Source organism: Meles meles, chromosome 2 (assembly GCF_922984935.1).
Source record: "Meles meles chromosome 2, mMelMel3.1 paternal haplotype, whole genome shotgun sequence".
Classification (NCBI taxonomy): Eukaryota; Metazoa; Chordata; class Mammalia; order Carnivora; family Mustelidae; genus Meles; species Meles meles.
Genome location: NC_060067.1, coordinates 48,779,110 through 48,796,517, shown reverse-complemented (window position 1 = coordinate 48,796,517; position 17,408 = coordinate 48,779,110). Strand labels below are relative to the sequence as shown.

The window sequence follows — 17,408 nt, the reverse complement described above, 5'->3', positions numbered from 1 at the left end:
TACTAAGCCAACTCCAGCTGTGATAGGCCTAAGCAGAAGCTAGCCATATTTGGGAATTATAGACAGATTCCCGAGATGCCGTTTACAGCGTGTAGTTCATGTCAAGGATCTCAAGTTGCAGGGTCTGAGGGCCCAGGCAGGTAAGCTCCAGGAAAGAAGTAGGCGGGAGGTGCTGGATTGGGGGTTGGGGGGGTGGTAAGAGGGACTGGGAATAGATAGATCACACCTGTGACAACTCTCATTTCTGGAACCGCGGCTAACGTAGGAGACCCGGCATTGCCAGATCTTTGGGGTTTTCAAGAAAAGCTAAACATTTGCATTTTTATGCAAGTTTTTAGATACTAGCAACTAATTTTTTTCTTCAAAATGGACAGTCATGTACATGCCAAACCAATTGCCCTTCGTGGCCAGCTCTGGCTGCCAGCTGTCGTTTGTGGCCTTGGCTTTAAAAGAATGGCTGGAGTGATTCCTAAATTTGTTGTTGTATTTGGAGTTGTATTTGTATCTGTATGCACAGATACACGGAGAGTTGTGGACATACAAGGGCAGAATTTAAATGTGAAGTTAACCTAGAACTCTAGGGTGAAAAATCACTCTGAGGCGTACATCACCAAAGAGGGTGAATAGAACCGGAAAAGAGGGAGCCTTCCCAGCCAGGGTCTGAAGGTGAGGCAAAGACACAATTACCTGTCCATAAGCCCATCTCCTGCAAGGCCTGGAATAAGCTGGGATGCCGGTCTTTCAGCTCCTTCTCCCAGGGGAAGGCTCTGCATGTAGAGGGTCTCCCGTACCTGAGCTTCAGGTCCAGGTAGGAGTTCTGGAAGTCACCTGCAGGCAAGGGAAGCACAAGAGAGCCCCCCCCACCCTTAGAAGAGGGAAGGTCTCATCCTTCTAAATCCCTCCTCCCCAAGAGGAACTAGAAATAACAGGTCAGACTTAATGTTCCTGGATGTTGGTTTGGGTCCATTAGGGATTTGCCATTGGTTCTGATGCCTCTGCCTCGAGGTCACAAATTCAAAGCCATGTCCAAGGGAAATGTGCCAAAGTTGCTGATGGCTGTTGAATAATTCTACAGAATGAGCAGCTGGCCTCGGACTGTTCCCCAGGAGGCCAAGATCTAGGCCATTTTGTTGGCAGTGTGAGTTGAGGAGCAAAGCACAAGGACCCCCAGGGAGGCAAGGCAGTGGATGTTAGGAAAATCTTCCAGCCACCAAACAGATCAGCATGCAAGAATGGCCTTCCAACTCAAGAGTATCTCTCCTGGAATTACATCAGTTATCAAAATCGGTTTCTTTCCTGTTTGGGATATTACTATTCCTATATATCTTCCCCCTCCTCTGACAGCATCATATTTTCTGGATGAGTCAGCTGTACCCGCAGCAGCTGGGGACCAGGATTGCCTATTCTTAAATTAAACGGCAGAGGCACTGGCTTTCCACGCTTCCCTATAGCTGCGTCTCCTCACTTACTGAGACTGTGGTCTGTGAACGCTCCCGGACTGAGGCGTGCTCCAGAGGCACCCATCCCTGCACTGCCTGGGCTGGGGAAGTTCAGCTCTGGAGAGAGGGAGACGTGTGGGCAGGACCACCATACTCCGTTCGTCTTTGCGGATGGCAAAGGCCCCACAGGAATTTCTCTTCCAGAAGGAACATATGGGACTAACTCTAGTGCTGCCGTATCAGGCAAGAAGATATAAGCACAGAGAAATTTACAAGCGCAGATCCAAGCCAGAATATTGGAAGACAGGCCAGGAACCAATTGTTATAATCAATGACCACCCTGTATGAGTGAAGGATGCCTCTGCAAATATGAACAGGCCTGAAAGCAGTCTATTTGAAATGCATTCCTTCTGCTGGCTATTAACGGGGTCTTCCAGAAAGAATCAATTTCAAGGATTAAAAAAATAAAACTGAGCCCCAAACAACAAAGTCACTGTTCAACATTTCTGAAAGCTAATATTCAGATATTAATGGTCCAAGACAAAAGTGCACCGATGGGGAAACATTTCTAATGATTAATTTATTTTCCAATTCACTTTTATTTTCTTAGACTGGCCTAAGATCCCATTATGGATGGGAAGAAAGCAATGCGAGGCCCAACACGCTCTCATTTGTATTCTTAAAAGGAATCACATATGGTTGAAGCTAAGAGGCAGGTGTGGGGTTCCTGTTGGCCGTTGGTCTGGTTGGAATCCACGTGGAACGTACTCGGTCCCCCGCCTCCATCTGTGGAGGGCTCCACGTCATACCTGTTCCCGCCACTCAGGTCATATTTATTCTATTTTAACCACGTTAGAAAGGAGTCAAACATGTTGACACAAACACGCAGAGCTAAAAATTGCCCTGCTGGAGCTCAGTACTCACATGCTTCTTGTTGCCCGCCCCCTTGCTGTACTGTGGATGCGTACACAGACACTACTTCTTGGACCTCAGCACACCTTTCATAATATAATTTGAGCTGTTCAGCAAGTGGCTTCTCAAGGAGGGGATTAACGATCTACAAGAAGGCAAGAAAATCGAATGAACAACAACTGTCATCAAACTCCCATCGATACCTCTGAGGCTGTGTTCAGGCGGATTTTCTTCTCCCATTGGTGTCACCAGATGGCTTGCCTGCACACAGACTGTCGACTCTGTATCAGCAGCAGGAGGGTATAATTCAAGGGCACACTAGCTCCGTCTGGTTCCCTCTCACTGCTTTTGATGCTACCTTCTCTTCTGCAAGAGCATCTTAAATTCCTTCCCAGAGTCCAGGCCTCCACCCTCTTCCTTCCCCTCACCATGTGCTGTCCCTAGACCATCACGTTCCTCTCTCCTTCAGTCCTCAAGGGATGCCAACTCTCCCTGTGCTGGGCCAAGCCCTGCGAACCCTCCTTCTACTTGGCAGGCTCCTACTTGACCTCCAAGAGTCAGGTCCAAGGTCATTGCTTCAGAGCACCTTCCCTGACAGCCCTGCCCCCCTCACGTGTGTGCAGATGCGGATGTCCCCACCTCAGCCACCCAAAAACACTTGCATGTGAATTACAGCATGTACTGTGTTCCTTCATGACTTTGGTGTTTAAGACGCAGATGGGGAGCTTTTCCAAAACAGAGGCCTTATCTCAACTCAATGGTTTTCAAAATCCAGGTTATAACCCATTAGAGGGTCATGAAACTATTTCAACAGGTTGTAAACAGAAGTGATTTTCTTTTTTTTTTTTAAGATTTTATTTATTTGACAGAGATCACAAGTAGGCAGAGAGGCAGGCAGAGATTTTTTTTTTCCTAATAAAAAAAAGGGTGGTGCCTGGGTGGCTCAGTGGGTTAAGGCCTCTGCCTTCGGCTCAGGTCATGATCCCAGGGTCCTGGGATTGAGCCCCGCATTGGCCTCTCTGCTCAGCAGGGAGCCTGCTTCCTCCTCTCTCTCTGCCTGCCTCTCTGCCTACTTGTGATCTCTGTCTCTGTCAAATAAATAAATAAAATATTAAAAAAATAGAACATGAAATAGCAGAGTACATCTAACAAGGGAAAGGCATGTATTCTTAGTAAAATCTTTGTTTCGGTTTTGTATTTGATACATATATATATAACATATACGGGTATGTGCATATGTGTGTGCATGTATGTGTGTGTCAGGACATTACATAGATTCCTTCTTTTCTTTCTTTTTTTATTACATAGATTTCTCATGTGAACCACGCTCAAAAAAAATTTGAGAGTGGGCGCCTGGGTGGCTCAGTGGGTTAAGCCGCTGCCTTCGGCTCGGGTCATGATCTCAGGGTCCTGGGATCGAGTCCCGCATCGGGCTCTCTGCTCAGCGGCGAGCCTCCTTCCCTCTCTCTCTCTCTCTCTCTCTCTCTGCCTGCCTGTCTACTTGTGATCTCTCTCTGTCAAATAAATAAATAAAATCTTTAAAAAAAAAAAAAAAATTTGAGAGCTACCCTCTTCATCATCATGGACGCCTCAGCATCTGCACAGGGCCTGGCACATAGTAGGTGCTCTGAAAGTATTTGTTGCAAAAGGAATACATTAATTTATTTTCCTCTTCACAAAAATTTCTCCATAGGGGCTCTGACATGTGCCCGTGGATAGTAGGGCTCTGCATTTTTCTTCCTTTACTTTGCCTAATGACTACCGCTTTCCCCAGAATAAATCTCGCGGGGTCACAGGAATGCATCAAGGTTCCTTGTTCAGGTGTCTGGTGATCTCCTTACAGGGCAGAAAAAGACACCTCTGTGAAAGGAGGCAGTCCTCGCCTCCCTGCACCAGACTCGAGGGAGATGACCTGGAGAGCTGGACAAGCCCACCTGTGGGTGGGTTTTGGAGGTGAGCGTCATGGCATAGTAGGTTCGGTCTTCCACAATGTCTACAAGTACAGCCAACCCACCCCAGTGGGAGCCCAAGGCCTGCGTGTCTGAAGACAGCAGCGAATGGAACCAAGATTTTAATTCCCTAGAGTGCTCCTCTTTTGATACTTTAAATAATAGCACATAAAAGAAGCTCTACCAAATAACTAAGATTCTCTCCTTTCATTAGCTTAATCACTGGATAGGCAACAGCCTGATAAAAATCTACTCTATAATTAAGCTAGTAGTTATTAAAACATAGGAAGTAAATGGTTTCCATTTCATGAGTACTAAATGAACCAAACCTTAACAGAAATCTATTATCAAGTTTGCTGGGGGAAAAAGCCTCTGTATTAATTACGTTTGATGATAGAGCCCATGTGAGGTCCGGCTTGGGTACATCTTTTGTTTACATGAGCTTCCACGTCCTACAGCCACATGCCCATCATGCCTGAACTCCCAGAAACTTCTCGATGCCCGGGGCTCACCTGTGCAGGGTGCAGAGTGTGGAGACGGTAGTACTTCAGGGGTCCAAAAAACCCTTCAATGCCGGCCACATACCTGCTCCCTCCGATAATGAAGTATCCTGCAGTGTCGTTATAATAGAAATCCTCCCTGAAGCTACAGGAGAACAAGGAATTAAAAAAGGCCTTGGTCTGAAGCAGATCTTTATAAGTTTTTTGTTTTTTTTAAGATTTTTATTTATTTATTTGACAGACAGAGATCACAAGCAGGCAGAGAGTCAGGCAGAGAGTGAGGAGGAAGCAGGCTCCCCACTGAGCAGAGAGCCCGATGCGGGGCTCGATCCCAGGACCCTGGGATCATGACCTGAGCCGAAGGCAGAGGCTTTAACCCACTGAGCCACCCAGGCGCCCCTGAAGCAGATCTTTAAAAAAGACTCTTATTGACCCTCCTTGACGCACACCCCCAAATTTCTTCACGTCCTTCACACTGAATTCTAGCAGATGAGACGGTGGTGAGGTCAGACACACTTGGGCTAGGATCCTAACTCTGCTGTTTACCAGCCATGTGACCTTGGGCCTGTCCCTTACCTTCTCTGAGACCAAATTTTCTCATTAGTAAATTAGCTCCTCAATAATTAGATTCTTAGGAGGACTTGTTAAATGGAAAGGTATGTGCCCGGCAGAGTGCCTTGCCCGTCACAAATATTCAGTACCTGCCAGCTTCTGATATTGGTAAAATGGTTTGGGATTGGAATTCTTTGGAATCGCTAGTCTTAATTGGAAATGTTTTGCTCTAAAAGGGGGTAAAAACCCACCTTGTTGAATGGATAGAAGGTGGCTGTGAAGGAAAACTAACAACATATCCTATTAGATCAGAACCCGAGGGAAAATTCGGACTGAGAAGGAAGAGGACGAATGCCAGAGCTCAGCACAGGTGGTGTGCTGGAAATCTGCCTTGTCCTGAAAGACTTGAAGGAGTAGGAAGGAAAACGAAAGGGACAAAGTGGGCTGGCATGAATCAAATGCAAAAAGTTGTTCCTTACTGCCCTATTTATATGCACCAAAGACTGAACAACCCCAGGCGTCTGTCAGGCCATCCAATGGACCCTAAATGTGAGCCTTTTTAAAATATATAGCTTAAAAAGGGAACAGAGGGCTCTGTGTACTAAAGGGATCTCCAATGTATTAAAGTGAAAAAAAGTAAAACAAAAGTGTGGAACAAAGAGCATATACTTTTTTTTTTTTTTTAAAGATTTTATTTATTTATTTGACAGAGAGATCACAAGTAGATAGAGAGGCAGGCAGAGAGAGAGAGAGGGAAGCAGGCTCTGCTCAGCAGAGAGCCCGATGCGGGACTCGATCCCAGGACCCCGAGATCATGACCTGAGCCGAAGGCAGCGGCTTAACCCACTGAGCCACCCAGGCGCCCAGAGCATATACTTTTTATCCAAGAAAGAGGAGAATGGATCTTTTTGATGTATTTGCATTTTAAAAACTGTTAAGTATATACTGCAAGAAATTAATAATAGTATTTCCCCAGGGCGTAGGAGGTGGGGATGGAGTGGATGGGGACAGAGCTCGAAGCAAGACATCTAGCTGTCTATCTTTTCATATCATTTTGATTTTTTTTAAACATCCCCATTTACTGCCTATTTAAAAACTAAACTAGGGTAGGTGAAGGAGGCGGGATCAGAGCCTACGAGGACAGCAGGCGGGGGGGAGGACCAAGAAAAGCATCAAGTGAGAAGTCAGGCAAAGAGGAAAGAGCCAGGGAAGACAGAGGGCAGATGGAAGCAGACGGAAAGAAAACAAAATGTCAGGCAAGCCGCCAGGAGCCCGGCGAGTCGTGAGAGCAATGGGCCAGGGTGATGTCAACAGGGATGGAGGGAGATACCAGCAGTTAGATCAGAAAAGCCAAGCAACCTGGGGTTATCCCAAGAGAGGGGATGTACTGACTGTTACCAAGGAACCCAAACTGTAGCAGGTTCACCCGGCTGGAGAGGAAGACGAAAGGGAGAAGGAGTGAGACTCTGACAACATCAACAGACGGCAGCAGAAGTGAACGCTTAGAAATTAGCTTTACACCAATGCGGCTAAAATGGAAAGGGAGAGCTTCTCCTGATATTTTTCTTTTCAGAATCTCGGGCTTGATGGTCCTTCTCTTTATTTTCCACAGGGATCACATAGTTATTACCTCCAAGAGCTGTGAATTGATTTTGTTTTTCAAGACCGTAGAAAGATTTAACATTCCAGCCACCCTCACCACTAATGCCTGGCTCTTGATGGATACAAAAAGCAAGGCTTCTACAATGGAAGCGCTCTTAACGGAACTCGGCTCAACCAGCTCACCAGCGCCCCTGCTGGCTATCCCTGCAACGTGCTGGATGCTCGCCTGTTAGAGCCCACTCTCTCCGGAGGAGCCTTAGTCTTCAGTAGTTTGAATAATGACGATAGTACCTACCTACTGGGCTGTTGTGAGGATTAAATAAACTGATATTTAAACAGAGCATTTAGAACAGTGCCTGGCACATAGTAGGCTCCATAACTGGTAACTACGGTTATAATTATTAACCTAATCCATTGCCGGAATGCAAACTTGGTAAGAATGAGAAGTGTCTATTCCCAAACCTGACAGTGCAAATTGTATGGTCATTGTAATTATACAGTTTAATGAACTATGATGTCATTCAATAAAGTATGGATCGGGAAGAAAGCATTGTTCACTCTGTAACGATTAAGTTGAATATTTTGGGTTGACACAGAAAAGAACGGTTGCTTTAAAAGTGTGGAATTAGGACAACTGTAAAAGATTAGAAAAAAAAAATGGAAGAAATCTAGATGTATCTTGGCTTTGGTAATTTCACGAGTGTCTTTGTTCTCTTTCTATTTGTAAGAAACGGGAATTGGGTGCTGTTTATGCCAGGAAGACCACGAGGAACTCCAATTGGTAGATTTGGAACAAAAGAAAGGCCCTATCTGGAAAGACTCGTGGATGAATGTACATTTCTGGGTTTTTCTAATTAAAATAAAATGTTTATGGTATCTTTTTAAATGAATCTTTGCTTTAACTGAATTTTTCAACTAATTAATAAATTACTTGCTCCCCCTGGTTCTGGACTGTAATTTTTGTTTTCTTTTTAATCATTATCATAATACAACTGCAACATTGTGGTTTATAAGAAATAAATATTTGGGGGCATGTGGGTGGTTCAGTCATTTAAGCTTCCCACTCTTGATTTCAGCTCAGGTCACAATCTCAGGTTGTGAGATCGAGCCCTGCATCAAGCTCGGCACTCAGTGTGGAGCCTGCTTCAGATTCTCTCTCTCTCTCTCTCTCCCTCTGCCCTACCCCCCATGCACGTGCACGCACATGTTCCCTCTCTTTCTCCAAAATAAATAAATCTTTAAAAAAAAAAGAAATATGTATTTGGTCTTTGTCCACAGTTCCTGGCTCACAATGCTCCCCAAACCCTTGGGATCTCCTAAGTCTTGAAAGTGGTAAAGATGTCTTTTGTTATATCAAAGAAGGTGACTCCACCCAAAGTCAGAATTGGACCAGGTGGGCCAACCAGGTGACTAGAGGATTGAAAGTTTTAATTCCACTCCCTGAACTCCAAGTAGGGGAGAAGGGTGCAGACTGAACCAGCCAATGGCCAATGTCTTAGCCAACCATGACTATGTAATGATGCCTCTCTAAAAACCCCAAAGGACTTGGGAGAGCCTCAAGGTTGGTGACCACACAGAGGCCAGGGACAGTGACACACCTGGAGAGGGCATGGAAGCTCTGTGCCCTTTTCCCAGCTGTCACCCCATGTATCTCTTCACCTGGCTGTTGATTAGTATCCTGTAGCAGATCCTTTAATAAATGGGTAAATAAATATAAGTAAGTACTTCCTGAGTTCTGGGAGCTGCTCTAGCAAATCAAAGAACCTAAGGAGAAGGTCATTGGAACCTCCAATCTCCAGAGCTTGCAGATAGCATCTGAAGTGGGGTGAGGGTCGTCTTGTAGGGCTGACCCTTTTCCTATGGCATCCGATGCTATCTCTGGATGGACAGTGTTGGGGTTGAGTTGAATTCTTGGACACCCTGCTGATGTCTTAGAATTGCTTGGTGTGGGTACGAGGGAAGCCCTCCCCCATCTTGGAACTGGGTCTGGGAATCCAAAAGGAACAGCTAAATAGGAAATCTCTCCAGCCTGCTCTCCATCCACCTCAGAGCCTCTACTCTACATTTTTCTCTTCTAAAATCCTCCGTGGCTGCCAGGGATTGCAAGTGCTTCCTTGTACTGCGTGTGCCCTGTTTGACAGTCATCAATTTCACAGACATAAAAGCTGAGCTAGACGGTTTCAAAGCCCACGCCATCTCCTTTGGAAATCTTGGGCACACTGGCAACCTATCTTTACGCTTATCTGGACATAGGAGACCACCTTGGTTTATTACTGCCTGGCTCCGGCAGCCTGAACGAATCTCTGATGTTGTTCAATAAACCTCACTCACAACCAGAAAACAGCTCCACTCCACGGTTCTTTAATAGGGGAAACCTAAAGCTGCAGATGGGTTGACCCTCTCCGCCCTTGGAGTAATCATCATCTCAAATGTCACTTCTTTGGGACCTGCTGTAAATTCTGACCCTCTTGAGTGTCCTTTGAAACTATCCTGTTCAATTCCTTTCCAGAATTCACCATGATCTGTAATTTTATATTTATTTATGAATTAAAGATCTGTCTCCCCCACTGGTACCCCTTCCTACCTTCCCCTCCTTCCCTCTCTCCTTTTTTTCTTTTCTTTTCTTCCTTTCTTTCCCTCCCTCCCTCTCTCCCTTCCTTTTTCTTTCCCCTTCCTTCCTTCCTCTCCCTCTCTTTTTGTTTTCTTTTCTTCCTTTCTTTCCCTCCCTCTTTTCTTTCTTTTTCTTTTTCTCTTTCTCTTTCCCTTTCCTTCCTTCCCCTTCCTCCCTCCCTTCCTACCTCCCATTCCTTCCTTCCTTCTCCCCCCTCCCTCTTTCTTTCCTTTCCTTCTTCCTTCCCTCCTTTCTTTTTCTTTTCTTTCCCCTTCCTTCCTTCTCCTTCCTTCCTTCCTTCCTTCCTTCTTTATTCCTTTCTGCCTTTCTTTTACCTTCCTGAAGGTAAGGACTGACTGTATCCTTTGTGTTCATCATTTTATTCCTAGAGTCTGCACTGGGTTAGGTGTGTGGTCGAGGTGTTGGATGAATGAGCATATATTGGATAAATGAATGAAGGATAAACATTGTACAGGCGTGAAGTTGTTACCTGCCCCCCCCCAGTGTCACTGACAGCCTTTCATTTGTGTGGAGCACTGCACTTCTGAGCACTTAATTATGGATCTTTCCACACCATCTCGGCGGGACAGCAGCTATCGTTATGTTTACATGACAACAAGGAGTAAGCCTATGACCACCTGAAATATCTGATGTTTAGTTCACGGGCTTGACTCTCTGATGGATGAGATTCCAAATATCCAAACACAGGAATCCTAGGTAGGCCTAACATTAACTCTTCAGCTCTTGAATTGATGGGTGAGGTCCCAGGAGTACAGGAAAGGCAGCTGAGGAGGTGACCAGGGACACTCCTGGGTCTGGGGACTGCCCCATTACCAGGTAAGGGATCACTTCAATGTTTTAAGAAGAATGTCAAATTAGTCTGTATCTGAACATTGGTCCTCCTCTCTGGATCTTATATGATCACATGGATTCTGTATTTACTTAAAACTTTTATTTTTTTGTTCATTGTATATTCCTGGCATTAATTTTTTATTTCTTACAATATTATAGTAAATGTCATTTATCACGATTACTGTTATGAATTAAATGGTGTCTTCTCACCCGCCCCCCGCAGCCCCCCCTCCCCGCCCCAGATTCCTATGTTAAAGTCTGAATGCCCAGACTCTCGGAATGTGACCTTATTTGGAAAGAGAGCCATTGCTGATGTAAATCGTTGAGATGAGGCCACACTAGCAGAATGGGCCCTTCATCCAGCATGACTGGTGTCCTTATACAAGGGGGAATGTGAAGGACGCACACACACAGTTACAGGGAAAATGGCACAAAGACTGGGGCCTTGCCATCCCAGCCCCAAGAGTTGTCAGAAGCTGGAGAGAGGCCTGGCAGACTCAGAGCCTAGGTCAGCTCTTTCCCCAGACCCTTCCGAGAGAGCACGGCCCTGCCGACACCTGATCTTGGACCTCTAGCTTCTAGAAATGTAAGGCAATAATTTTCAGTTGTTTAAGCCACTCAGCTTGTGGTACTATGTTCCAGCAACCCCAGCAAACTAATAAAATTACCGAGTTTTTGGGGCACCTCCTTAACTACTATGTGGAAGTCCTGGGTCTCCCTCCCCACCTCCGGGGCCCAGGCCTGGCTCACCCTGTGATCTCTCAATCCACAATTCATTTGGGCCAGCATCTAGGTCCCTGGGATGTACGGTGAAAAGAAGCCCTTACACAGAGAATGAAAAAGAGCCTATGAAATCAATCTTTTGTCAAGAACGTCCTGGGGTCAGGGGTGGGTATCGGGAGAGAAAGGAGAAGGCATTATTTCAGCCTTCACATCCCCAAATGCAAACCCTCGATTTCTGGGGTCCACTGTGCAGAGCAGGGATACCGGACGCATCATCGTTTCTCCAAAGCAAACTCCCAGGCCTCTCCTGTTCCTGAACTCTGTTCTGCAACAAAACTTATGTCTATTGAACTCTTTCTGACTGGCCTAAGTCCACGTGGTCCCCTTTTGGTCTTCCCGTCTGTTCTCAGGCCTCAGCCTCTCAGTTCCCATACAGCTGTCAATGCTGTCCCTGACCTTCACCATGCAGGCTAAAGAATAACACCCCACTAGCCTCTTCTTATAACTGTCATCCTCTAATCTGGCCATGAAAATAAGAATTGTTCTATGGGCCCAGCACCTAAAAGCCATTAGTTTGACTTAAATGTAAACTGGAATGGCGGGAGTGGAGGGAAGGGGGGGGTGGTAGTGGTGGGTGGAGAAAAGTAGGGTGTATGGCCCCCCATTCCCTTGTCTCTACCTCTCCTTGTGTTCCTTTCTTCAATAATTGGTTTCCAAGAAAATCTGGATTGTGTGAGGAGTCTGAGTGAATGAGCCTGTTCAGAGAGACAGCTTCTGGCTTGCTGTAGTAAAGGAACTACAATAGGGAGACATGAGCCTCCCCATACCAGCCAAAGTGCCTGATACATTTTTTAAAATTATCTGGACAAAGCTGGTACGTGTGTATTATACACATATACCTAAATTATACATCAAAGCTGGTAGTTTTTGTGTCTGTTTTTTACACTTAAGCATTTGACTGTGTATAGATAGATAGATAGATAGATAGATAGATATAGCATATATTTTATATATATATATATATATATATATTATATATACATGGTCTGGACATGTTGAGGTATCCTGCATGCCCAAAGGAGGCTGCCCCATGGTTCTACCCCTAGAAACCCTGCTATCAAATGGGAGTGTAGAAGCAAATGTAAAAATTATGAAATGCAAGGCAAAGGACCCAGTTCTCAGTTTCTGTAACTCTTGTGGAGAATGGTTACATGAGGATGAAAAGTTACACCAATATCAAAAGTTGCATGCATTTCAAATTTAGATTATGAACATAAATATGAAGACTGTCTGCTTTTATGTTTTATACTAGGGCCAAAGTTACCAACCATTCTCAATAAGCAGCATTAATACGTTATTTATTTTTCAGAATCCTTCCTAGAAGATAATTTTCAAAGAAAATGAATTATCAAGTGACATGAAAGGAAGAATTCATAATGAGATCTGGAGAGAGGAATAGTTCCTCTTGCTTAGAAAAAATGTTGTGGTGGAAGAGAGGGGAGTCTGCAGATGGGAAAAAAAAAAGTGCAAAGACTAAGCTATAGGGCAGACGCGACACAGTCCACGCTCAAGAGCTGAATAAGGAAGTGTGGGAAGAACATTAGGGTTGAGGGCGAATGTTAGAAGATTTCCTAATCCTTATCCAACATCATGCTGAATAAAAAGAAAATATTGCCCTTACCTAATGGTCTGATTATGGTAGCTTTTCAAATCCTGTCCAAGGCTGGTGGTGACTACAATCTGTGTGGGAGAAATACACAAAATCAGTTAGGCCCCAACACCTCCCAGCATAAATACAGTCCTGGGTATTAATTACACATAAAATGGGCTGTGTAGTCTCTCACCTGATCCATTTCTGCAGAAATAAAATGAATACTTTACTAGCCCTGTGTATATTTTAAGATTAAAGAAATTTAATTTCTCCAAATGACTTCACATCATAACCATATCCATCACACAGGTTCCCCCAGTGGGATTCAGATACTTCCAAGCTACCAGCCGTGGTTTTGCTTGGTGTACTTGTGCTCAAACGTTTGTTGGATAGGAAGAGAAGGAAATGCGTAAGATACAGCAAGGGGTTTATGAAATTTTCCTTTGATTCCATGAGAGCCTTAGGGGGAGAAACAAGTGGGTGCTGAGCGTTCCTCACACACTGCTGTCCCCCACTCTCTTTCCCTAAGCAGGAAGAATCGTCACTGTCGTTTCAACAGTGACAATGTTTTTGTTGATAATGTTGTGAGCTGTCACGCATTCTTCGTGTGTCTTGGACGGCTACTACAACGTAAGCCCCTGGAGCTAAAGAGCTCTTTCTGCCCCCAACCCCCAGTGCAAGCACAGAGCAAGGGTTTAGGAAACGTGTGCTGAGCTAATGAGGGACTCGGAGGTGTGGTTACAACACTGTGTCTATGAGAGACAAACTAACACATAAAAACCAACCCAATTCTCCATATGCAGCATGTTGGCTCAGAGAAGAAAATGACTCCAGTCAGTTGTTTCTCTAAACCAGCCACCGGCTTTAAGTCCCTGGTTCATTTAGTCCAAACAATGAGGATGGCTGTTCCACCAGAGTGGCGGATGTCATGTGGAAAAACAATAATATTATTTTGGGAACTTACAGATATATTAGGAAGATGAGATAGGATGTAAAATAAAGTAGGACAAAAGGCAAAAGTCTACCAAAAACAACAAAAAAACCCCACCCAACCCTAGTTCTTTTTTCTTTCCTCCCCATCTGGTCTTTCTAATCTTTACCCCATCGTGTACTCTGCTAAATTAAATTCATCTCCTTAATTAAAGGACTACTTTGATTTGCTCTACTCTGGCTCAAAAATCTTCCACGATGCCCTGCCACTTTGGGAATAGAAATCCAGATTTCTTGATATTCAAGATTGTCGACATTCTAGCCTTACAGACATTTTTTTTTTCTCCTATTAGTTTTCTGCAGGTTGCCAACTTCGATTCTCTAATTTCCCTTTCTGTATTTTCATTGTTGGTGTATAAGAAAGCCACTGATTTCTGTACATTGACTTTGTATCCTGCCACGTTACTGAATTGCTGTATGAGTTCTAGTGGTTTGGGGGTGGAGTCTTTGGGGTTTTCCATATAAAGAATCATGTCATCTGCGAAGAGAGAGAGTTTGACTTCTTCCTTGCCAATTTGGATACCTTTTATTTCTCTTTGTTGTCTGATTGCTGTTGCTAGAACTTCTAATACTATGTTGAACAAGAGTGGTGAGAGTGGGCATCCTTGTCGTGTTCCTGATCTCAACGGGAAGGCTGCAAGCTTTTTCCCATTGAAGATGATATTTGCTGTGGGTCTTTCATAGATAGATTTTATGAAGTTCAGGAATGTTCCCTCTATCCCTATACTTTGAAGCGTTTTCATCAGGAATGGATGCTGGATTTTGTCAAATGCTTTTTCTGCATCAATTGAGAGGAGAGGTTGCCAACTTCTACTCCAACCTGGTTTATCCACTAACCCCAATTTCTACTCCAACCTGGTTTATCCGCTAACCCCGATGATGTGCTACAATGTTCCCTCCCCTCCCCTCCAACTCAATTCCACCCAATCCGTAGGAACCTTCTCTGTCAAACCTTCCCCCAGCATCCCAGCGTGAAGCGCTACCTCTCTTCTCTGAGTTAATATGAATCATTTGGTAATTAAGCTCTCCTTATGACATCCCTTCACCTGCGTAATGCTTCTCCCATAAACAGTCGGTAAGCTCCGTGAGCAAAGAGCCTTGCATACATAAGGTGCAAAATAAATCTGTGATTTGCTCTGATGATTTGAGACCCATTTAAGTGACACAGAGTACTGAGCTGACCTTCACCTCAGGAGCAAGCAGCAACCAAGCTCTAATGCCATCCTAATCCTTATATAGATGGAAAGCTGGACCACAGACCAGAGCTAGGTCACCTCACATTGTTAAGGAAACCAACAAACACACAAAAAATTCCGGCTAACCTTTTACAGATTCTTCTTAGGGAGGCAACAAGGATTGACCTGATTTCTTGTCTCTCCGGGAAAAGAAAATGTGATAAACCTAAACACCAAGGGAAGCCTGTGTATTATCTAATACATGAGACGAACAACGCATCTCTTCCACTTTTGTTACTGGAAAATCACAAATCAATAAGAAAAGCTGATGAGGAAGTAAAGTAGCGAGAAAAAAAGTAGCACATCGGCATCAAGTGTATCGAGAAATGGAATGGTCTTCAATTATAACAACAGATTTGCCATAATCCATAAAATCTACGTTATGAGAGTTTGAAACAGTTATGGGCACTGTTTTATAGTACAAAGTAGATAAACCCCCTCTGTCCCACCAGAACGATCACTTAGGTTTGTTGGTTATTATTTGTTTAATGCCAACCGTCAGCAGTTGTGTAACTGCCAAAAACAGTCAAACCATTTCTTGGCTGAACTAACTAATAAATTTCCTGTAAAAAAAAAACAAAAGGCATAGATCTGAAACAGTGTATAAACATGACCGATGTTACTTTAACATTTATCTCCACAAAGCCTATCTCCCTTGGGAGAGGGGGAAAAAAAAAACCAAAAACTGAATTGCTCAGATAATTGTGGACATAGAGCAACTATATTATTTACTCATTCACAATATGGTCGAAAGAAGCACTTTGGAAGTTAATTAAATGGGATGGGATTCTATCAAAATCAGAAAAAAAATAAAATAAACTTTCACCTATGAAAGTTTGATTGAAGAAGTGCAGAGTTGTAAAGAGCTTATCCTTTAGCACACATTTGCTCCCGCAGACACCCCCGCTCCCTGCCTTTACTGCAATGCCTAAGATGAAGGGATTCACGGAGCGTGCACACAGATACCTGGCCTCCGTTAAAAGAGATATCCAGTCGAAACCACTCCTTCAGAGGCATGGTGAATTTCGTTTTCACGGCAAGATCTTCTCCTTTGACAAGATGCATCTGAATATGCAAGTGGCCTACAAGGAAAATTAAAACGCGTGAGAAATGTCCAAAAAAAAAAAAAAAAAAACCCAAACAAACAAAAACTTAGGAAGGTATGAAGTGACTGCACGTTTTCGACAATTGGCCTAAGGAGCTCTACGGCCAGAACACGGGCCATCTCCCCGCAAACACGAACAAAGCAAACAAAAGACCACACAAGTGAATTCCTCTGTAAAGAAGACATGTGTTTTAAGCTTCCAGGAAAAAAAGAAGGTCCTGGGAAGCTGCATTTGAAAATCATCGCTCTCACTGAACCGCCACGTTGACGGTATCTTCCTTAATTCCCGACATACCTGCCAAGAGAGCACAAGGAAACCACGATATCAGTTTGTCAGTTTAAAAGTTCCGTTTCATACTCACCCTCTTCAGTAAGAAATACAGATGGTGTGCCGTACATCTCATTAGAATCAACAAAGTACAGAATCCCACAGAGACTGGCCTTGCAATAATGGAGTAAATAAAGCCACAATGAAACAGTAAACCTACAAGAGTGAGGAGAAAAAAAAAATCTGCAGATTGATATCATCCAAGAACAGGTAATTATAGTTAACAATGACCAAGTAAATTGCCTTCTTTCCAAAGAAGGGATGAATTTGCCTTCATGTTCATCATGGGAGATCAGCTTGCAAAGCTTGATTTTTGAGACAAAGGAGGTAGTTATTGTAACTGTGAAAGACAGGAGTTAAAAATCATTGTACAAAACTAGCAGATATTGTACCTTGCACCAAAAACTTGTTTCTGTGCCTTTTGGAGAATCTCACATGCTTGCCATCTCAATTCTTTTTTTTTTTTAAAGATTTTATTTATTTATTTATTTGACAGAGAGAGATCATAAGTAGGCAGAGAGGCAGGCAGAGAGAGTGAGAGGGAAGCAGGCTCCCTGCCAAGCAGAGAGCCCGATGTGGGACTCGATCCCAGGACTCTGAGATCATGACCTGAGCCGAAGGCAGCAGCTTAAACCACTGAGCCACCCAGGCGCCCCTGCCACCTCAATTCTTGATTAAGATTTAGAAAGTCAGACATAAAATAAAAATCTGGATTTTAATAAGAGGTGATCTGATAAGAAGCTATTCTAATTTCAATGGTTAAAACAAAAAAACATAATTAAGCTTTTCTGAGCAATTTTGTTTCCTTCCAAGATAAAAGCCTTAAGGTAGAAAAGTGTCCTAATCTGCAAATGGCATCGCTATATGTTAATTGGGACACGTAGATACTATTTAAATGCATACATTAGGTTGTTCAGGATCACAGTTCCGGCTGACCCATATGGAACAACTAATCTAAT

The 17,408-nt window shown here is 43.9% G+C and overlaps 1 protein-coding gene across 1 annotated transcript in view; it reads right to left on the bottom strand.

Moving 5' to 3' along the window:
* Positions 1-17,408, bottom strand: part of SEL1L3 (SEL1L family member 3) — a 102,978-nt gene that overhangs the window by 60,778 nt on the left and 24,792 nt on the right. The window contains exons 4-9 of the mRNA XM_045989701.1: positions 16,484-16,605; positions 15,983-16,098; positions 12,822-12,880; positions 4,813-4,945; positions 2,364-2,496; positions 688-828 (exon numbers count right to left, since the gene is read on the bottom strand). Coding sequence (XP_045845657.1) covers positions 688-828; positions 2,364-2,496; positions 4,813-4,945; positions 12,822-12,880; positions 15,983-16,098; positions 16,484-16,605 — 704 coding nt within the window. The remainder of the gene's footprint in view (positions 1-687; positions 829-2,363; positions 2,497-4,812; positions 4,946-12,821; positions 12,881-15,982; positions 16,099-16,483; positions 16,606-17,408) is intronic.